Source organism: Cheilinus undulatus, linkage group 6 (genome assembly GCF_018320785.1).
Source record: "Cheilinus undulatus linkage group 6, ASM1832078v1, whole genome shotgun sequence".
NCBI lineage: Eukaryota > Metazoa > Chordata > Actinopteri > Labriformes > Labridae > Cheilinus > Cheilinus undulatus.
Genome location: NC_054870.1, coordinates 2444406 through 2468423, shown reverse-complemented (window position 1 = coordinate 2468423; position 24018 = coordinate 2444406). Strand labels below are relative to the sequence as shown.

Here is a 24018-nt window from a genome sequence, read left to right as displayed (position 1 = left end):
CAACTGTTCAGACAATAAACAGTGCTAAATGTCTACACTCAGTTTCAGATTTGGGTTTTGCCTGTGCAGACTATTTATAGTCAGAGGTGAAACCAACATGAAAACCAGAGAGCTGTCTATGGGTGAAAAACAAGTGATTGTGAAGAAGCTGAGTGATGATGAAAAACCAATCAGAGCTATTGCACAAACATTGGCCATCACCCATATAGCCATTAGGAATGTCCTAGAGAACAAGGAAACCACTGGTGTATTCAGTAACAGACGTCTGATGGGTAGATGGAGAAAAAGATCAGCTGTTGATGACAGAAACATTGTAAAAGCTGTAAAAAAAAAAGACCCTAAAACAACTGTAAGGGACATCAGCAACGACCTCCAGAGGACAGGAGTGAAGGTATCACCATCTACTGTTAGTGACATCAGCAACGACCTCCAGAGGACAGGAGTGAAGGTATCACCATCTACTGTTTGTGACATCAGCAACGACCTCCAGAGGACAGTAGTGAAGGTATCACCATCTACTGTTAGTGACATCAGCAACGACCTCCAGAGGACAGGAGTGAAGGTATCACCATCTACTGTTAGTGACATCAGCAACGACCTCCAGAGGACAGGAGTGAAGGTATCACCATCTACTGTTAGTGACATCAGCAACGACCTCCAGAGGACAGGAGTGAAGGTATCACCATCTACTGTTAGTGACATCAGCAATGACCTCCAGAGGACAGGAGTGAAGGTATCACCATCTACTGTTAGTGACATCAGCAATGACCTCCAGAGGACAGGAGACCAGGCTGAGCTACTGCCGCAGGAGTGAAAAGTAACTTAGTATGTTTGCTCACCTAAATGTCATTGAGGAGCTCTTTGTTTTAATTGCACTTTATTGAGTGGCTTGTAAATCAGCAATTTGACTTTTACTTAAGTTCACTTTAAGGGAATGTTTGTATTTCACTACATTAATTAAAAATAAATCACCTAAAGACAGAGGTGGTCTAAGCTTTCACATAACTTTGGGAAACCAGTTTTCAGGAACCACATGGCATTCAGGGGTCACAAAAGACAGGCTCAGTCCCTTCCATGTAGCCCTGTTCCTGCGTTGTGTATGTTCATGTCCAGGGCCAGGCGGTCCTTTCTGTTTGAATGGAGGCACAGGGTGAAGTGCTAGGGCTGCATGGTCCTACAAACTGAACCAGTGGTGTGCAAATTAGGGCTCGGGGGCCACATGCAGCCCTCTTCCACTCTTAATTTTTAAATTTCAAGATAAAAATATTAATATTTCTAAAGAATTTCTTTGATCAATTATTTACAAGAAAATATAGATGTGGTAGGATTTGACTGTTGCTGTAAAAAGCTATTTCAATCAAAAACATCTTAACAGTCCAAGGTCCATGATAACATAGGAGCCCTTCTTTGATATCACCTTCACTATTCTTGCATCCATTGAACCTGTGAGTTTTGGAGAGTTTGGAGAGAATTTCTTTGCAGGATGTCGGAATATCCTCCCAGAGCTGCTGTTTTGATGTGAACTGCCTCCCACCCTCATAGATCTTTAGCTTGAGGATGCTCCAAAGGTTCTCAACAGGGTTGAGGTCAGGGGAGGATGGGGGCCACACCATGAGTTTCTCTCCTTTTATGCCCATAGCAGCCAATGACACAGAGGGATTCTTTGCAGCATGAGATGGAGCATTGTCATGCATGGAGATAATTTTGCTACAGAAGGCACGGTTCTTCTTTTTGTACCATGGAAGAAAGTGGTCAGTCAGAAACTATATATACTTTGCCGAGGTCATTTTCACACCTTCAGGGACCCTAAAGGGGCCTACCAGCACTCTCATCATGATTCTGGTCCAAAACAGGACTCCTCCCCCTCCTTGCTGATGTCACAACCTTGTTGGGACATGGTGGCCATACACCAACCATCCACTACCCCTCCATCTGGACCATCCAGGGTTGCACGGCTTTCATCAGTAAACAAGACTGTTTGGAAATGAGTCTTCATGTATTTCTGGGCCCACTGCAACCATTTCTGCTTGTGAGCATTGGTTAGGGGTGGCTGAATAGTAGGTTTATACACGACTGCAAGCCTCTGGAGGATCCTACACCTTGAGGTTGGTGGGACTCCAGAGGCACCAGCAGCTTCAAATACCTGTTACCTGCTTTGTAATGACATTTTAGCAGCTGCTCTCTTCCATCAGCCTTCCTCATTTTATGCCTTTATCTGCATGAACTCATCTGTGCTCTGAATCAGCCACAAATTTCTTCACAGTGCAATGATCATGCTTAATTTTTCATGAAATATCTCATGTTTTCATACCTTGTCTAAGCGTTGCACTATTTGATGTTTTTCAGCAGCAGAGATCCTTTTTCTTTCCCATATTGCTGAAACCTGTGGCCTGCTTAATAATGTGCAATGTCCTTCTTCAGTACTTTTCCTTTAATTGGGCTCACCTGGCAAACTAATGATCACAGGTGTCTGAGATTGATTTCAGTGATCCACAGAGCCCTGAGACACAATACCATCCATGAGTTTAACTGAAAAACAAAAAATTGAATGTTTATGACACTAAAATCCAATTTGCATAATAGTTTGGAACAAGGTGTAGATCAACCACAGTTAAAAATAAAAGATCTGTAATTGTAAAGTGTGAATAGGTTTCCTCAAGACTTTGAGTGAAGAAGACTCTAAAGAAATGATGAGTAATCAGCCCTGAGACAACTTTGGATGTGACGAATCATCATTCAACAGTGTTATACTGTAGTTCTCTTTCTATGGTCAGTTCTCTGCTTAAGTTCTCATAACAAGGACTATTAGTGAAAATCAATGTGCTCTAATAATGGGTACATTTCACCTGCTTGCTGTTCCAGGTACAGATCCCTGTCAGTTCTATTACTCTCCCCTCAGGAGTCAAATAAAACAACTCAGTTGTTTGAATAAACTTTAAATCAGTGGTTCTCAGAACCAGAACTCACCACCTCCTCATTGACCAATCACAGCCCACATTTTTGTAAACCTTCAGTCATAACCAAATGTTCATGATGACAAATGGCTCAGTTTAGACGTGAGATGCAACAAACATGTTGGAGACATGAAGACCTGTTTTTTTCAAAATAAAAGCCAATCATGAATTTTTCCCTACATGTTTGTTTCCAGACACACATCAGTGAAAATGTCCCCACCATCCTGACCTACCGGGCTTTAAATCACCTTCTTTAACTTAAAAGATTCATAGAGCAGTAAAATTCTACATTTTAATCAAAGTTACTGTACATTTACTGTACACAATATTCTTGTACTTGTCATGATCCAGGTTCTGATTTGTTTGGTTATGAGTTTTTCTAGTGTATTTCCTGTGTTTAGTTCTTGAGTCCTCGTGTTTTCCTTGTTCTGTGATTTCCATGTTTCTAGTTTTACATTGTACTTCGGTTTTCTAGTTTGTATATTTCTGGTGTTTAGTTCTTAGGTGTTTCTTGTAGTCCTTGTGTTTCTGTGTATTTTGTGCTTCATGTTTAGGTTATTCCCTGTGTTTTATGTTGAGTTACTCCTTGTATTTCATGTCTAGTTTATTCCTTGTTTCGTGTTAAGTTTTTACTCCTTGTGTTTTATGTTTAGTTAATTCCCTGTTTCATGTTTAGTTTCCCTGTGCTTCTTGTTTAGTTATTCCATGTTTTAGATTTACTCCCTGTGTTTCATGTTCAGTTTTCCTCGCTGTGTTTTAGTTTCCCTCCTTGTGTGTTTGGTTCTTTGTATCCTCCTGAGTTTCCTTTGTTCAGCTTCTAGTGTTTAGTTTTGTCATTCAGCCCTCGTGTGCTTCTTGTGTTAGGTTCCATGTTTCCTGTTTTATTTTGTAGTTGCGTTCCCTTGTGTGTGATTCCAGTTTTGTTTCCTGCCTGAGTTTCCCTCCTCGTTGATTACCTTCACCAGTTTCACCTGTGTCTGATTGTCCACACCTGTCCTCCATTGTTAATCACTCCCTGTGTACATAAGCTCTGTGTCTCTCTGTGTCTGTGTCGGTTCATTAGATGTCTTCCCTGTGTTACTCCTCATGCTTTCCTTGTGCCTCTTTTGGACTTGCTTTGTTTCATGGACTTTGATTTTGTAGTAAGTTATTTTGTTTGTTAATTAAATCAGTCTTTTGTTTTATCTGCATTTGGGTCCTCCCTTTTGAGCTTTCCTTCAAGTCTGACAGTACTAACTAATAACATTTTCTCAATACAACAGTCTTGTACCTCTGCTTAGAACTTAGTGAGAGAACGATTCCACAACACATCCTACTACAGCGGTTATATTTCACTGAACTATAAAGGTGGGACTTGACCTGAAAATCTGTGTGGCAATCTTTATTGTTATTGTAAATAAGAAAAGATCAGATTTACCTCACAACAGCAACAAGGATGATAGAGGAGGATAGAGAGCAAGATGAAATGATAGAGGAGGGGAAGCAGGAATAGAGAGAAAGACAAGGAAAATGGAGGAGAAGAAATCAAAGGAGAGATACAGAATGCAAGATGATAATAGAGGAGAAGAAAGCCAAAATACAAAGCAAGAAGAGGATGATGGAGGAGAAGAAGGCAGGGACAGAGAGCAAGATGAGGATGATGGAGGAGAAGAAGGCAGGGACAGATAGCAAGATGAGGATGATGGAGCAGAAGAAGGCAGGGACAGAGAGCAAGATAAAGATGATGGAGCAGAAGAAGGCAGGGACAGAGAGCAAGATGAGGATGATAAAGGAGAAGAAAGAAGGGAAAGAGAGCAAGATGAGGATGATAGAGGAGAAGAAGGCAGGGACAGAGAGCAAGATGAGGATGATGGAGGAGAAGATGGCAGGGACAGAGAGCAAGATGAGGATGATAAAGGAGAAGAAAGAAGGGAAAGAGAGCAAGATGAGGATGATAGAGGAGAAGAAGGCAGGGACAGAGAGCAAGATGAGGATGATGGAGGAGAAGAAGGCAGGGACAGAGAGCAAGAAAAAGATGATGGAGCAGAAGAAGGCAGGGACAGAGAGCAAGATGAGGATGATAAAGGAGAAGATTGCAGGGACAGAGAGCAAGATGAGGATGATAAAGGAGAAGAAGGCCGGGACAGAGAGCAAGATGAGGATGATTGAGGGGAAGATGGCAGGGACAAAGAGCAAGATGAGGATGATAAAGGAGAAGATTGCAGGGACAAAGAGCAAGATGAGGATGATAAAGGAGAAGATGGCAGGGACAGAGAGCAAGATAAAGATGATTGAGCAGAAGAAGGCAGGGACAGAGAGCAAGATGAGGATGATAAAGGAGAAGAAAGAAGGGAAAGAGAGCAAGATGAGGATGATAGAGGAGAAGAAGGCAGGGACAGGGAGAGCAAGAAGAGGAGGATAGAGAAGATGACAGGGACAGAGATCAAGAAGAGGATGATAGAGGAGGAGACAGCAGGGACAGAGATCAAGAAGAGGATGATAGAGGAGAAGAAGGCAGGGACAGAGAGCAAGATGAGGATGATAGAGGAGGAGAAAGCAGGGACAGAGAGCAAGATGATGATGATGGAGGAGGAGAAAGCAGGGACAGAGAGCAAGATGAGAATGATGGAGGAGAAGATTGCAGGGACAGGGAGCAAGATGAGGATGATGGAGGAGGAGAAAGCAGGGACAGAGAGTAAGATGAAGATAATGGAGGAGAAGAAGGCAGGGACAGAGAGCAAGATGAGGATGATGGAGGAGGAGAAAGCAGGGACAGAGAGCAAGATGAAAATGATGGAGGAGAAGATTGCAGGGACAGGGAGCAAGATGAGGATGATGGAGGAGACAAAAGCCAGGGTCGTAGAGCAAGATGAGGCAAATAAAGACATAACTAATGTGAAAGAAATTTAATACAGACAGTGAAACTTTTGCTAATTTGTACAGGATTGTCATAGGCCCGGCTCAAAAATACATTAAGATACACAGAAATATGTAAAATGAGATTTAGTTTCAGCAAGGCTGATCCGTTAAGAGCCCCAGGTGTGTATTTTTTCCAGATTATTGCTCTTTTTCTTGAGTACAACAGGCCTGTGTTGTTTCCACCCTTGCTAGCTGCCCACTTTTACCTGACTGTAAACCGGCTCATGGTTCTGAGGAAAGACTGGAACATCAGAGCCAGCCTGCATTGTAAAACAAAACATCCATTTCACTCAAACACTGAGTTGAAATAACTCAGTTCTTTGTAACCTGTTCTATTATTATTAAATACTTGTACTTCTTGGCCATAGCAGCTAAAGGGCTCAGTTGACTCTAGTTTACTCGGTTTAAACAAATGAAGTAAAAAAGGGGTAAAATGAATTAGTGTTAACTTAAAAATCCAAAACAACGATTTCAACTCTATTTTTATGAGCTGATAGAACTCTTTTTAGTTTGAAGTGAACAGTACTCAAACAATTTAAGTACTTTTTGTTAAAACTGATATTATTTGAGTTATGGCAAATCTGCAGTTTTCCCAGAATGCCTTTGGGCTCTAAACCTTTATGCACTGTGTTTGCTGCTGCAGTCTTGGCCAGAACACTTTTGAAAAAGAGATTTTTAATCTTCTCCTGGTTAAATAAAGGTGAAATAAGATAAATAAATAAAATGCACCATGAGTGAAGTTGCTGTCTCTGTTAAAGACGCCCCGCCTACAGGAGCTAATGTCACTGATGTTAACGTCAGTGAATGTTTGATGGCACACAGACATTAATGAAATATCAGATACTGGTTCAGTGGGTCAGCTGAGGAGGAATGAGAACTTAGAAACCTTTAACAGAGAGTACTATCTCACATTTAAAGGTAATCAGCTGACTGTGATATTTTGAGTTCTATGAACTTATCGTGTTTACAGTGCACTAAAAATATGAAGTATTTCTACTCAAAGTAGATGATTTAGACTAATTCCTGCAAACTTAAATTAACATTTGAATCTCAGGTTTGAGAAGTTAAAATAATTAATTTTAAACTAGTAGTGAATACTTCAATAGTTCACGTAGAACAAGTACTGCTCACTAAAAACAAACACGTTTTTAACTCACAAAAGTCAAGTGTAGTGTCCTTGTTATTTTTAAGGCACGAGTTTCCATATTTGTTTAGTAAGCTCCACTCGTTTTGTCTTTCAGTGTGTTTGCTCTGAAGGTTCTGCCATAGCATCTCTGCTGTGGATCCAGCTGCTCCAGTTCCAGCTCTGCTGAGGCCTTCTGCGCTCCAGACACCAGGCTTCATCACACTACAGCCACGTGACCACTAGAGGTCGGTAAAGCACCATCGAGTGGACTGACTGGTTTCTCAGCGCGCGAGCAGGAGAGGTGTACTGATTCCCTCAGTCTTTAACTTATTAAACATAAAAACAAAGAGTGTGGTCAGTGTCAGCCACAGCCGGCATGGAGATTAACGGAAACAACACTGCTGCGTTTTTATCCAAACAGACTCTAAAAACAGACGTTAGATTACATTTAATCCTCTGAAACATTTTTACTGTGGTTTAAACAAGACAGCTGAAACAAATACAGGCAGGATATTTGTCATCTTAATTAAAACAGATTTATTCATTAGAAGATATAAAGGAAAGGAACAGGCTGTTACAGTAAAACGTCACTAATTTTCACAGGTAGAAATCCTCGCTTGGTTGATAATAATTTGTTCGGATGCAGAAATAAAGGCCTTTAATCTGTCAGAGCCGAACAGCCAGTCTGTGCGAGGATTCATTTATCTGAGGTTTGATTTATCCTCCAAACACCAGAGAGAAATAAATCCACCAGGATAACATTTAAATAATAATAATAATAATAATAATGATAATGATAATAATAATAAAAAAATATAATAATAAAATAATAATAATAATAATATAGCGTAGATAGAGGGTGGGTGCAGCCTTTCCAGTAGCTATATTCTGCTGTTTCCTGTCAGCCTCGTGTTATTTTTCCGACCTTTAACGAACATTTTTTGAATTAAAATTCAGACAGTTTAAATGAGGTAAATTACCGTCACAAGAATAAAAACATCTTTAACATTCGGGCGTCGGTGGGCCCCATCGCTGCTCGGTGAGTGTGTCACCGGTTTCTGAGGCCCACGGTGCGCGGTCACGACTCTCACTCTCTGATCCACGCACAGGTGCCGGTCTACCGTGGACCTGCAAACATCAGCAACAGTGGAGCACCTCACACTGAAAACCTCTGATCGGTCCAATCAGGACTGACTTAAAGACAAGTGTTTGCTCCATCACGTCCTCCTGGAATAAACATCCTCACATCAAAATACAAAAATGTGCACGAGCGTGGACGGTGTGTGTCAGACATCAGAGTTAGAAAACAATCACATAAATACATGAAAATAATAAAAGCGAGGAAAGGCAACGAAGGCCGACTGGGAGCCAGTCGCGCTCGTGCGTAATCAGTGGTGGAAACAGAGTGGACTTTTTTGGCGCTGCTGTGCTGGAAAGGTCTGACTTGTTAGGAACTATTAACAGCCTCAGAATCAGCAGGAACCTGTCGTGCTGCCTTTCTCCTGCTTCAGATGAGTGTGTTAAATGTCCTGAAGATGTGTGCTCGTGAGCGTACGCGCGTGCGTGCGGGCTCTCCTCTGGACGAATCCGTTCCGTGTTCCTCGTTCAGTCCGCCTCTCCGCGCCCCTGTTTCCCATTGACGCACTTTTTAAGCGTCTTCCCCTTCTCCACCTTAAGGCGAGCAGCAGCGGCAGCAACCAATCACCATGCCATTACAGCCTTCAGAGGAAGCTGTTTATGGGACTGCAGCGCTAATTAGGCTCATGAACTAACAAATCTGCCTGCACGAACCCGGCGAGGAAAACGATCACATCCATGGATTAGTCTGGGAGTCGCCGAGCACTCTTTGATTCTGGCTTTCTTCACATAGCCGCCTTTCCCCAACTTATTTACTGCTCACAAACTTTCCCTCTTTCCAGCGCGTGGAGTATTTTTTAAGCGAGAGAGCCTACAAAAACTTTAACTTAAGCTGGGGAATCTGGACTATCAGACCATGTTTCAGCCTACACCCAAGAGGTGTTTCACTATAGAGTCTTTAGTGGCGAAGGATAATCCCGTACCGGCGTCCCGCTCCGAGGAGCCCATCAGGCCAGCGGCTCTCAGCTATGCAAACTCCGGCCAGATGAACCCATTTCTCAACGGCTTTCACTCCGGCGGCAGGGGCGTCTACTCGAACTCGGACTTGGTATTTGCCGAGGCGGTCTCCCATCCGCCCAACTCCGCCGTCCCGGTGCATCCGGTGGCCCCGCCGCACGCTCTGGCCGCTCACCCGCTCTCCTCCTCGCACAGTCCGCACCCTCTTTTTGCCAGCCAGCAAAGGGACCCATCCACCTTCTACCCCTGGTTATTACACAGATATAGGTACTTGGGACACAGATTTCAAGGTAAGTTATCCGAGAGCTTATTGGGCTTACTTTTACGCACGGAACGTGCCGAGCGGCAGCGCTTATGAAATGTTTACTCTCCATCTGCAGACAGCAGGATGTACATGAAAATTAAAAACACGTAAAGGGGAACTTCTGGAGCCAAAATAAGCACTCATCTATGTGGAGGATTTTTATTTCTAAATGATAAGCACGTGGGAGGATGAGGAGGATGAAAATAGGCTCTGAAGAAGAAGAGCCACCTTTGGCCTTTAGTCTGTCTGTGCTCAGCGCGTAAAAGTCTGACATGTTTGGGTTCTGTATTTTAGCAGCTTGGAGCACATGTGCACGCGAGCGTAAAAATGAGCACATGGACTAAAAAAAGGTTATTTCACAGCTCCACAGCTGACGCGTAAAATCATCCACATTTATTTTAATCCAAGAGTTTCAGTTTAAATGTGAAAAAGTAATTTTTTTTATAAAATGTTTAATTTTTCTGAGTCTTATTTGTCCATTTTATTTTTAAAGAGGGTTTGGCCTGCTCTGTGTTTACACTTTCATTTTATTGTTAAAGCTATTTGTTCCTTTTTACGCACACTTAATGTGATTAAATTAGCACTTTTTTTCAGTCATTTTGGAGAAGTTAAATTTTCATAAATAATTTAAATTAATTTGATATTTTTCCCACTGCTGTAAAACGCTCTGATGCCGGTCCAATTGAACATTTGAGTGTTTACAATGAAGGGTTAATTAAATTAGGCCAGGATTAGAGCTGCACCTTTGTGTTGTGTTGTGCGCCTTCTCCTTATTTTACGCAGCAGTGGTAAATACAGACATCCTGGATCTACTTTTTCCTGACTGCTGCCCCTCTCCTCATCAGACATAAATGTGATTATTAGTAGCAGAGGTTTGCTGTGTGCCGTCTGGAGCTGCCGTCAGCAGCCCTGCGCGGGCCTGCTGCTCCTTCTACAAATGTCAGCTTGTAAAAGTGGAGAGTCTTTACGACGCTCGTTTTCTGCTTGGTTTCCAGGTAATGAAACGAGTCCGGAGAGCTTCCTTTTGCACAACGCGCTTGCCAGAAAGCCCAAAAGAATCCGGACAGCTTTTTCACCCTCGCAGCTCCTCCGGCTCGAACACGCATTTGAGAAAAACCATTACGTGGTGGGAGCAGAGAGGAAACAGCTCGCGCACAGCCTTAGCCTCACAGAAACTCAGGTAAGAAGGAAATAGATTTGTCTTTTATTCTGAATGCCTGCAGGCTCGCTGGTATTATTTCTAGAATCTTCTTGTTGTTGTGTGGCTGTTCGAGCAGGCCCACTGGTGCCTTTTAGTCCCTTTATTTGTGATTAAAAACACACTTCACTTTGTGGCTGAAGCAGTAGACTTAACATGTTGGTCCTTTCTCTGGCGCCGTGCGTAAAAACGCATGGAAATAAAATATAAATATGAGACATATTATAAAATAAAAATCCTTAGAAATAAAATCAAATGAGTGAGTGGGTTGTTGCTGCATAAATGTAGTCCATGTTAGACAGAGGCTCTCTGTTGGCTCGCTGTCATTGTGTCGCTCTAACCTGATTTTAGGAGGGTTGGATTACTTTGTTTTGGAGCTAGAATGTTGCTTTTCAGAATGGAGGCTAAATTAACCAGTTAACCATTTTATGGGATAGGCGATACAAAGAGCGAGGCGGGTTCCCTGAATTCCCCCTGCCATATTTAAAGTGCTGTTTGAGCCCATCAGCCGCTGTCTTTTGTCCGCTGCGCCTCCTTTGCGCGGCGGGGCCTTTGGAGGAACTGAGGGGAGAAATGAACCATCACCTCCTTCAATTAACCCACTGAAGGCTTATTAAATTCACCTCAGTTGCCATTTAAGCGCATAAAGGGCTGCAGAGTGACAAAGCGGGAACAGACAATTTATCGATTTAGATGTTGTTAATTCCCCACGGCACCGTGGAACAAAGAGGAGCCGATTTAGAGGATTGGTTTAAAAGCATCACTCATCTGCGGAGTGGATGTTATTCTAAAGTTTGGTTTTTTTAGGATTATATCCAAATGACTCTAATTTCTTAAAAATATTAAAAGTTGTGGAATTATTTACCCACTTAATAATGTGAAGACTTTAATGTGCAAGAATCAATCTTAAAACACTGATAACTATAATTTCAGCTTTTTGCGCGGACTAGGTTTTAGTGTGAGTGGCGCAGTAAATAATGGTTTTAAAATTTCCGTGCGTAAAAGTAAATAATGGTTCGAACATTTCCGTGCGTAAAAGTTGTCATTGTTTGATTGTAAGGACAAACTCTCCTCTCTGTTATTTTTGTTGAACAGCAGCAGGTCACAGCTCCACATTTGCCTCATGACTGGCTGCCTTATTCAGCCTGAACAATGTCTCTCCCCTTTGTGCTCGCCTTTACGCACAGACCAGCAGCGCTTCGCCGCGTCAGCCTGATCCATTTTCTTCCGTTCTTTTTTTCACCTCCAGGTAAAAGTGTGGTTTCAGAACCGAAGGACGAAGTTCAAGCGGCAGAAGTTGGAGGAGGAGGGCTCCGAGTCTCAGCAGAAGAAGAAGGGATCGCATCACATAAACCGATGGAGACTGGCCACTAAACAGGCGAGCCCAGAGGAAATTGATGTCACTTCGGACGATTAGGAAAAAGACCATAGGCGTCTGAATGAAGGACGACGTGGATAAAGGAGGCCACGCAGAGACAGTGAGAGGGTAAAAAGCCAATGTCGCATTTCAGATCTCCGGAGATCGGCAGCTGAGGGTGAGGGGACCCGGACTGGTGGCCCCTGCTGTCACCGTGTGGCTCTGTCAGCCCTAAAAGTGACTGACAGCGTCAGTCCATCTACCTGACCCCTTCAAACCTCCTCCAATGTCCCGACACTTATTTCTCCTCCAGTTCATATTGGACGTTTGCACTTCAGAAGGTTTTTTTTTTAGCAAAAAAACGAAAAGAAAAGAAAGAACTAAAGATACCAAAACACCAAACAGCTTTTTTAAAACTTGAATTGCATGGGATCTTTTTCCTGGTAGTTGTTTTCATTTGACACGTTTTCTCCAACGAAGAAGAAAAAAAAAGAGAATCTTGTTTTTCACTCCTCTATTTTCAAACAGAGATGTCGTGCTCTTTCCTTTTTACAGTGTGCAGTCTTTCATTCTCGTGTCAAAGTGATTGTGAAAAACATGAAGTAGCGGTGCTGCGTTATAGTGTTTTTATTTTAAGAGAACTCAAATTCGAATAAAAAGCCTTTCTTAAACGGAATCAGACCACAATGAAGTACTGATCAGGACATTCCTCTGACATAAAGCTTTACCCATGTGTCGCTGCGGCCCCAGCAGCCTGTCAGGACTCACGAAGGACTAAAGCAAGCCTAAAAGAGAAAAAAGCACTGAGCGTATTCCATGTACAGAAATGCTTCAGATTAATGTTTCTGTTCAGCCCTCTTTTACAGAATGTACATATTTTTGTGTTTGTGTTAAGTTTGCTACAATTTTAACACAAAATATATACTTCCAAGAAGTATGTAATTGTCAATATTTTGTCAATAAAGTTTTATCAATATGTCGCGCGCAGTCAAAGTTTAGGCTTTTTCTTACGTGGAGCAGCTGAGCTCTGCTCTGAGCCATTAAAAAAAAACAACAGAATAATAATAATAATTAGAGAGAGAGAGAGAGAGAGAGAGAGAGAGAGGGAGCTTTAACCCTCCTCTGGACCCTTCCAGGCAAAAAATCACACTTTAAAAAAAACTGCCATTAAATCAGGATACGTCAGTATTTTTTCTTCTTTTTTCATAAATCTCTTAAATAACTTCAGACCTGCTCAAAACGACCAAACAATTCTATAATTCTCAGAGTTTTAACCCTTTTAATGCCATTTTGATTATTTGAATTATTTTATTTTTTACAGCAAAAAACGCAAAAAGTGAATAATTTTCCATAAAATAAACAGGATAAAGATGGGACTTCGGTGCTGATGAGAGTCTTGGATGGGTCAAAGATTACAAACAGAGTTGATTTGATTGCATTCATATTTTTAATGTAATGTCAGAAATATCCTCCTGACACCCTCCAGGTAAAAACGCCCCCCTGACCTCCGGTCAGCCAGGATTTTAGTCTCAGTCACTGCAGGATAAAATCATGCTTTCTCTACTGTCAGCATTCCCCTGTGAAGAACTATCATGACATCTGACATTTGGACCGTTTTCCACCAGATTCAACCAGATTCAACCGTTCACCCATGGAAGGCCAAATTCTTCTGTTTTTGCCTGTGATATGAAACATTACAACAAATACAAGGGCAATGAAATGTCGCTAACCTTTGACCCATCCCAAAGCCCCTTCTTTAAACTATTAGTTTTATGGAAAATAATTCACGTTTTTTTTTGTTTTTTTGGTAGTAAAAAAATAAAATATTTCAAATAATCAAACTGGCATTTAAAGGGTTAAAATCTTGAAAACTATCGATTTTTTTGGTAGTTTTGAGCAGGTCTGAAGTTGTTAGAGAGATTTATGAAAAGAAAAGTAGAAAAAATATCGATGTATCCTGATTTATAGCAGTTTTTTTTTTTGCACGTGAACATTTTTGGCCTCGAGGGTGTCCAGAGGGTAGAAAATCCACTGAGAGAGTGTTAAGAGTAAAACACGTTTGAAACATTTAACTAGGAAGAAAAGTTCCTGTAGAAAATCCTGCAACGCTGTAAAACTGACAAAATGATCACAATTTAAAAAAAAACAAACAAACTAGAGAAAAACGGCCAAAAATGGAGGAGGGCACAAGGGCTGATATGAAATGCGTAAAAAAGTGAGAGAACAAAGCACGCGCCCCAGTCCTGCGCTTGTTTCCTGCTCTGATAAAGAGCATTAGTTTGATTTTTGAGGGGCTGCTGCTCCACAAAGAGTCCCTGCAAGCTTTTGTGAAAGTGCAAATCAGTTTAGGCAATTATCATGCGAGTAATATGAGGGGAAAGGGGATGCATTGCCCAGTGGTCCACTTTAATCTCTTAATCCACGGATCCAAGGGGGCTTGCTTGGACATAATTTAGTACAATCTGACTACCCCTCACGATGCGATAAGAGAAGGTTGCAATGCGCCGCAAAATGGGATCTTTGTTTCAAATCTTGTCTTGTAGGCTCCACCGTGCTGCAAGCTGCTCTGGACTGAACGGGACCCTTCCAGGCTTCTCTCTGAGCCTGCAGGCTCGGCTCAGGCAGGATGTGAGTCTTTATTTACGCACAAACAGAAAAAACAGCGAACGTGCCGTTTTTCACATCAGACAGATTTCAGATGAAATGTCTTCATATAAAAACTTCATCTTCAGTGCGTTTAGAGCGAGGTGCCTGTTCGGTTGGAATATTCCAGGACAGAGCTGTTTTGTTGTTTGGGTTTGGGGCCAGAGCATATAGGGAATTCTTAATCGGCCCATAGATTATAACAGCAATAAAAATCTTTAGAGAATACCATTAGCTTTGGAAAAAACCCCTAAAAGCTTTATTACAAACCCAGCTTTGAAATAGGGGGGATTAGAGGACTGAAAGGGTCCCACAATAGTTAGAAGAAAAGGTTTCATGCTAATGAGGTTAATGCCCTTTGTATCTCCGGACTCCACAACTTCATTACTCCTATCTCGGGCAACACCGAGCGGCTCAGAGCTTCACAATCCACTCGAGCTTTTCCCTACCCTGCCTCTAAAGAAGGATTTGATAGCAGTCCTGTTCAAACTAGATAATTATATCTTTTCAAGTTGGAATTAAGATAAAGGAAGTGCAGTGGAGGCGGTGAGCCTTGATCCGCCGCAAACAAATTTGGCGCACCCCCCCACCCTCTGTGCGCCTGTATGGACACAAGGGAGACAGGCCGGGCTTCTCATTAGAGCTGGCGCTACTGGATTAATTGAAAGGGGTTGAATTTTAACATCGGAAAGCCTAAAAACACCAGTCTGTCCGTGTGCGTGCGTAAAAGGCTGAAATCAGGATGGAAAATTAGGACTGACTTTTAATGTGAAGGCGAAAATATCCAGATATCTCCATGATGAATGTCAAATTTAAACTACTGAAAATGAAGGTTGGCGTTTAAGAGCACATCAAACTTATCGGAAAATTGCCTTTCACCTGTTTTTTTTTTTTTTTTTTTTTTTTTTTTTGTTCGTTTAAAATCCGCAGACTTTGGCGCTCATTAAAAGGCGCATTTAGTGACTGCGCGTCCCCATGAATGGGATTATAATTAATTTGGTCTCAGTTCAAACGGTGTGTGTGAAGTTAGTCCTCACACAGGCTATCGCAGCCCCCTCCACTCTCTCGCGCTGTGCGTCGTGGACCAGCTGTGGGGACCTTTGGTGACCCACTTATCTAAACTGAAGCTGCTCCGCTGGCGCAGGGGCCACGCGCTCCATAAATCAGGGATGGCCAACTTTGGTTCCCAGCGTTAGGTTGTCAATGCCAAAGGGACAAACTGTCACAAACGGTCCGGTTCTCTCAGTTTAAAGCAGTGAGAGGAGATCATTTATTACACCAACAGTTACTGTTCTCAACCCACAATGATTCATTTCATGATCAACTAAATTAAAGATGCTTTCAAATACAGTCAGCAGGCAGAAGGGCAACTTTTATTCATTTTTAAAGCAGGGGCCAGATTCTGAATTTAGGTCTAACCTGAGGGTCAACATTTAACCATTAACTGACATTTGCACCAGTTAAAAAAAGGAGAAAACTAACTGAGCATTGATGGTTTTCAGACTTTAGAAAATCAAAATTATAAATTTAACGACTCAAAATCTGAGATGAAAGTCAAATATATTAGTTCAAAAGGTCCAAACACAAAATTCATTCATTTTAAAGGGAAAATACGCAAGAGAGAGAATGTTAAAGTTGGGAGTTTTAAGAATGGAAATATTACATAAAATTAAAAAAAAAAAAGATAAAAAACGAGTTAAAATTTTGAATTGTGAGTCTAAAAGGTCAAAATGTGAGATCAAATTGGAAACAGTGAGTTGAAAAGGTCCAAATATGACGTTAAATTCACAACCAGGAGTGTAGCACAGGCCCGCAGTAGAGAGGGGCCCTGCAATGAAATTTGAATCAAAAAGAGTAAAATAAAAATACTGTGGGCCCCTTAAAAACGTCCAAATGGTTTAGTCCAACACTGTGAAATAATGCAAGTAAATGTAATTTCACCATAGTAACAGTATTGCTCATGTTTTGGTAAATTATGGTTAAAAAAAAAAAATTAAAATGCATATATATTTGTAAAAATGCTGCAACGTTTGATGCTTGGCTAGCCGGTGAGGGGGGGCCCTGTGTGATTTTCTTCTGGGGGCCTTAAATCCCTAGCTACGCCCCTGGTCACAGCTGAATTTAAGAGGTTGGATTTTGATGTAAAAAGTCAAAATTATGAATTTAAAAGGTCAATATATGAAATAAAAGTTAAACAATAAATTTGATTGTGAGATGCAAAATTGAAAATATGAAATGACTTTTAATCTAAATATTTTTACTCTTTATTTTTTCAACCTTTAAAGGTTAAGTTTACATTTTTATTCCATAGTAAATCTGCAGACCTCATACCAGCACGACAATTACAATAGAAATATGATTTGGTCCCCGGGCCTTGAGTTTGACACCCCTGTTTTAAAATGTATTTAATGCACAGAAACAATTACAGCCAATCATATTTACGCGTTTCTTTTGAACTAAACCAGTGGCCTCCTCTAACACTGCATGTTTCTATGTCCCTGTCTTTAAGGCAGAGTTTCTCCTGTTTCTTCATCTTTATAATTTACTGGTAATTGAAATTGACTTTAGGGCCACATGTGGCCCCCGGGCCGCCAGTTGCCCACCCCTGTCATAACTCCTCACTGCTCCAGAACGGTTTGATGCTGCCTGAAATATTTAGGAGCCAACCAGTTTGGACATTTTGGACCTTTAAGCCCTGCTCCATGAAACAGCGAGCCTCCAACCTGGAATGATTATCCATCATTGAAAAGAGTAGTCGCTCCTATCATGTGACCCCACTGACCCAAAACCTCTAATCTGCAATTAGTAGGTATAATTACGTCCTCTGACACCACTAATGTGAATAGTGGAGGGAGGGGGGGGGCAGGCTCCGACAGAAGTGAAGGTCAATAATTGATTGAGCAGAAATCTCTTAAGTTGGGAGAAGTGGCGTCTGAAAGGATGGCTTTGGAGAGTTTGTCAACATGCAGTCTGTTCTGTGAAGACGCCTCTTTCTCGGCATTTCTTCAGGGTTAAAAAAAAAGAGTCTCCCTTGGTGGCACCTGTGATCCGGCCCTGCGACGTCAGCTCTAACTTGATCTGTCCCGTTTCACAAATTGCCTCTGAAATTGATCCCTGAAAGGAGAGAATGAACCCTACACAATCCCTTGGCCTTGACATAAGGTGCAGCGATAAATATACAAAACTAATGAGCAATTACCATCCAATCACCCTTCAAAAGCTTACGTAATAATAAATTAAACATCCTGGATTCAATTTCTCTCTTTATTATTAATAACGAGGGAGGGGCGAGCAGCCATGATGATGATGATGATGATGATGATGAGCTCTGATGATGTTTACCACCGCAGACAGTCAGCAGCAGCTCTCTGCAGGGCTGGCCAGTATGCAACAACAGTTCTATCTATTTTAGCTCTATAACTAAATAACAGTTATGAGGTTTTTATGCTGCAAACACTGCCACAACAGCAGAGTTAAAAACTTTGATATGATTATGGAAAAATTATACACACACAAAAAAAACAAAAAAACAAACAATGGTAAAAAAAATAGAAGTCCTAAACTCCTGATAATGTGGATTTTTTTTCAATGATAATAAAAAACTGCAGACAAAGTGATTTTAGTCTTTAAATGAAATGCATTTTGGTATTAATTCACATTAAAGTCATTTTTTATCCATTTAGTTTGCGTCTAGTTTTAGTCCTTAAAATTCCTCACACTTAGTCTTTACTTTTAGTCCAAGCATTTATTCTCTTGCCTAAATCTGGGACCAAATCCTGGTAGTGTGTTCTCTGTCTAACCTGGGTCCCTGCTTTCTACAGCTGGGAGGCAGAATAGATACAGATGCATTGTTTTTGACAGATTTACCCACAGTGGAGAAATATCACTGATTTTGAATGTCTGACCAAAACTACATTACATTTTAGTCTAGTTTTAGTCATCTTGATGAAAACTAAACTTAGTTTTTGTCAGTTTTAGTCATCACAGATCTATTTTTGTTAGTCTTAGTCTAGTTTTGTCATGGATAAAAAGGCTGTTGACGAACATTTTTAGTCATAGTTTTAGTCGACAGTTTTCCATCCTCTGTTCCAGAGCACGTTTGTGCAGTTTAGACAGTGTGCAGGGGTTTGCATTTACAGTGCTTAACAAATTTATTAGACCGCCCTAACCCTAACCAAAGTCAGGTTTATCCCACAGCTGCTCTAAATTAACAGCATTGGTAATTACCAAAATCTTTTTTTATGTTTCTGCAGTGGTTAATACATCAATATGTTTAACACAAATGATATTTTTAATGCTAAAATAGAATTATTATTGTTATCTGTGAATTTTCAAACTTACTGATTTACAAAAAAACCCTGAAAAAATACCAAAGCACATTAATATTTCTTGATTAATATGTCAAATTATAGTTATTTACTTGCATACCTGAAGAGAAAAATGAGTTTTAGTGTTTGAATGTTATACTTGATTCATTTCTGACTTCTCAGAGAAGCCAAGTGAGGGGAATTTAGTTTGAAATTCCTCATTCCTGTTCAAAATGGTAAAACGTGGAGAGCTGACTGAAAATGAAAGAGTCCGCATTAAAGCACTTAGTGATGCTGGATGGTCTCTGAGACAGATATGACAGGTGGTCTAATACATTTGTTAAGCACTGTATTTTTTTTTACAATTTTAAAAATAAGTTACCCACAATCAGATGTTTGGGACTTAGATTTTTGTTGAAAATATAAATACTATCAGTATCACTTGATTTTAATAATATGGGAAATGCCTCTAAAAATGATCAAACTTCAGAGCTCAATATGTTTTCGTGAAAAAATATGGTGCAGATTGTAATGCACTGTTTTATTCTGATAGAATAACAAAAACAAAGTTTGACAATGACGACTGTCCTCATGCATGAGATATAAACCACTCTAGAGTTGAATTTCAAAAATCTAAAGAAAATGCTCCTCTAAAATGAAATAAAACAGAATAAAAAAAATGATAATTCTCCTGTCAGACTCAAATAAATGATCTATATTACTGTTCTTACTATAAACAGTCTGAGCATTAGAGCTTCCAGATCAACATAAACAATACCTTTATAAGCCAACACACTGCCCGGCCCTTATCCTCAATTTCCTGCTGCCACCTGCTCTGATGTGAAAATCACTTAAAGCTGGCACGCTCTTGAATTCAGGTTTTTAAAGGAAATGGGTCGTTAAATGGTCAAAGACGCACTTCAGCCTAAAACTGGCATGCTGGATCTAATAGAGCGGCTTGTGTTGAAGTGGGACCATCTTTTTCTTTTCAAACTTTATTTTAGCTAAATCAGTGAAATCAAAATGAAATACATTTAAACAGTGTTTAAATAAAAACATACATAATTGATTTGTAATAAAAATAGACATTGTAGGTTACTTTGTGAGGGACTCTTTTTGGATTCTCCTTTAAAATGAGTGAATACTGAGCAGAGTTAAAACTTTACATTCGTGTTTCTCAGCTGGTCTAACACACGAACTGAACACGACCTCTGTAAAGAGAAATCACGACAAAAAAAAAAAAACAACAAAAATCAGCTATTCAAATGAATAAATGAAAACTGTGGCAGATGGAACAAATAAAACAGAGAGAACATAAGAGCATCATTACAGGTCTGTGGGGGGCGAGCATGCACACATCTTATTTTACTGTTTAATTTGATTGTAACGTTACATTTTACTTGTTTTCTGGAGACCAAAATAAATGAACACATGATCATGAGACATCTAGCTTTGTTATTGAAGATAAAGAGATAAATACGACTAAAAAATAAGCAGGATTACACGCTGGCATGGGAAATAGAGAATAATTAAATGTATGCGTGCATGTCTGCTTAGGGCTTCCGTACTAGACTTTATGCAGTGATTTTTTCCCATGCACACATTTTCACTCCTCTGAAAACAGCTCCATGACCCACTAACCAGCGCACACGCTAAATGCACGGCTGGCACCAGGCGTGATTGTTTTTAGATGAACAAGGCCAGCAGCCATATTTAAAGCTTGTCTGTTGGACCGATGCAGACTTTCATTTTTTCAGTGTTTGGTGCATTTTAGACCGAATGCAACGATTCTTCCAACTGCAGAGATTCTCCCTCCGTCTGGCCTCGGTCTCAGAGCGCCCTGTAGTGAGTGGACTCTGTAGCGGGCTGTCGGAGGACAGGCTCAGCTAGGTCTGAGGAGACTCAGATTTTTTTTTCAACTTTTATGGGTTTATTTTTTACTATTATTATTTCCAATGGCTTCATCCCTAAACACGTATCCCAAAAACATTTATATTCGAAGGACCTGCTGCTCGCCCCGAGATTCCTCAGGTTTATTTTCTTTAATGATAGGGGGAATTTAGGCTGAAATTTGATGCAGTTTCATTTGCATGTAAGTGTTTCCTACACATCCACCAGCTCTGAAGAGAGCAATTGTCGACCCCCTGTCCTCTGACGTTCCAAACTCCAAACATTTTATGGGTTGTATCTGCAACCAGCATTCCCCTCAGTGCACTAATGTGTAACATATGTTGGACTGTACACCTGATAAAATACCTCAGGGGCCCTGCAGTTTGGAAAATCCTCAATTCGCTCCCTAAATAAAACAAACAATGGCCTCACTAAATATATCACATGTGCCTGCTGAACTATTCTGTGTCTCTTGACCTGTGAGTCCCCTCCCACATCATCAGCACCGATGCTGGTGCATCTGCTATGGCACAAAAGCGGGTACTTTTGATAATAATACCACAGATTTTAAAAGCTTCTGTGTCTCCCATGCTGCAGGCTAAACAGGTTATAAGATTGGCTTGTTGAGCCAAATTGCTCTCCTGCATGGCTCAGTTACATCCACATAAAGGCTACTTATTCTTCTGACCATGTTTTGTGTCATTCCATCTAAGGGCATGATCACAAACAATAAAATCATCTGTAGTCTAAAACTAGCCACTCAATCCTCTCCTCCTCTCACCCCAGTGAAAAGGCTGCAAATGTGGCAACAATTATAGCCCAAGTGTAATGTAGCTGCTGCTGCGGGACAGACAGGTGAAATTGTGGGCACCTGTTCTTCTCTCCCTGCTTTGCACCCCTCTGAGCTTTGCTGTGTCTCCCCCTCTTGGTAGCTGAGAGGGAGAAAAAAATCATCCCTCCCCTTAAACATGAAATATCAAGTTTCTGTTGGCTCAGTGGTAAGGCAGTAAAGTGTTTAGTGTCTGGAAAGCAAGGCAGAGTAAAGTAGCAGTGGTGTGCTTTTTGGACGGGAGCTTGTGTGCACATGGATTAGCTGTCTTTTCCTTGTTATCGATGACATGGGATTCAATTGAGCCTGAGACAAACATAAAATAAAATGACAGATTTTATGTTTGCTGCTTTGAAGAAGGCTGGAGTTGGCTGATTGGGCAGGGGCGTAGCACAGGGGGGAGAAAAGGGTACTGATTCCCCGGGCCCACAGTAGGGAGGGGCCCTTAAGATGCCTGTACAGAAGCCCATTTGGGTCAAATTAAAAAAAAAATTTGTGAAAGTCATAATTATGAAATAAAAGGGTGTAATTATAAGATAGAAATGTCATGATTATGACATAAAAAGTCAGAATGAGAGGAGAAAAGTAATAATGAGATATGAAGTCAATATTATGAATTAAAAAGTCAAAATTATGACAGAAAGTTATAATTGACTAAATGACTTTTTATCTCATAATTTCGACTTTGTATCTTTTAATTCTGATCTTTTATCTCATAATTTTACATTTCAATCTTATAAGTATGACTTTGGATTTCTTTTTTATTTCCTTACTTTCACATTTTTCTTATTTAAGTGGTGGAAATGTGCTTCCATATGCCTACAATGAAAAGTGTGTTATTATTGAATTTTTCTCAATGATTAGTGTCATTATTGTATTAACTCATTGAGTGCCATTGGCGTTTATATAAGTCAATGTGGTTTTTCGGCGGCTGGCACAAGGGGGCCCTCTGACGCACCCTGTGAATAATTTTGGGGCTTCTGGGATACGTAGTCGGAACACGGAAGAGTCATTCACTGAAACCGACAGAAATCAACGCGGCCATTCATCTGCCTCGGCCGGCCAAGAGGCTAAAGAATGCCGCCAGGTCTCCCCCATGCATCGGAGAGAAAAGCCAGCTGGATGCACACAGCGACGACACTTCAGAGACGGACTTTTCCAACCCAGACTCTGGGGAATGGCTGCCGAGTGAGCAGAGCGGATCTTGTTCTCCGTCCCAGAGCGATGGAGGTAAGTTAACGTTATATATTACATACATAACCTATATAACATACTTTATGTTATATTACTTCTATAATTTACAGGCAGTACCAGGGGACACACAAGCAGGGGAGGATGTGGGCGTATCGGGGGTCCCATGGCGGCCGTCCAGTTGTATTGTGCTGTATTTTGTATTTATTTTTATTTATTTGACAATAAAATCACATTTGTAATACTATTTCAGATGTCTTTTATGTCATTGAAGGCAAAATTATAACATTCAAATCACTGTTCTGCTTGACAGACTCTCTTTCACAAAAATGCATTTTTCTCAGCTTTCTAGAAAAAAAAGTGGTCTTTTTGGTGAAACTAGCCTCTATTCAACTTCAGATAAATCAAGAACGGAACAAGCTGCAAACAAACAGTTTTTTCCATGATAAAATAGAGAGTTTCTTCTTTCATTTGAGCTATTTGGTGTTTTCAGAGTCATAGTAAAAAATGTTCTGTGGGTCTTGAAAGATGACTCAAAATGGCCAAAAACACTGGCAAAAGACACTTCCCATTTTATAAAAGGGCTGGCACTCAATGAGTTAAAAGTGACTAAATGAATCTGTCAACAGATTGAAATTTGTATCAGATAGAGTCAAATACAATTCTGGGGCCCCCTTTCTTAAAAATGTCCAAATAGTGTGTGTGGTCCAGCACTACAAAATAATGCAAGTACATTTAATTTAGCCACAGTAAAAAACGCTCATAAATTGGGAAATTATGGTTAAAAATACATCAAAATGCATATATATTTGTAAAAATGATGCAACATCTGTTGCTTGGCTAGCCAGCTAAGGGGAGCCCTGTGTAATATTCTTTCTAGGGGCCCTAAATCCCTAGCTACGCCCCTGTGATTGGGACTTAATTAAATTAACTCTAAATGAGCGGCTGTTGCTACACAATGCTTATAAATGAGTGCCTGCATTCACCCTTTTCTGCATAAACTAAAATAATCTGACTCAGCAATTGAGAAAAGAAGAATTAAGTATAACAGTAAAATCTTCACTAGTTTCTGTACTGTGCACTAAAGAAAAACCTTTCCTCACTATAAACCGTATATCATTGGTGGTTTGTTCTGTGGCCTCACAGGAAGGTTCCTGGTTCTAAGCTTTGTGAGACTTAGTATGTTCTCCCAGTGCATGCGTGGTTCTCTTTGAGTTCTCCCAGGGG

At 40.6% G+C, this 24018-nt stretch overlaps 1 protein-coding gene across 1 annotated transcript; it reads left to right on the top strand.

Moving 5' to 3' along the window:
- The first annotated feature begins 8662 nt into the window (after nt 1–8662).
- emx2 (empty spiracles homeobox 2) lies at nt 8663–12938 on the top strand. The gene is made up of 3 exons (XM_041789729.1): nt 8663–9362; nt 10372–10556; nt 11824–12938. The coding sequence occupies exons 1-3, from the start codon at nt 8972–8974 to the stop codon at nt 11989–11991; spliced, it is 744 nt and encodes a 247-aa protein (XP_041645663.1). The 5' UTR covers nt 8663–8971; the 3' UTR covers nt 11992–12938.
- The last annotated feature ends 11080 nt before the right edge of the window (nt 12939–24018 follow it).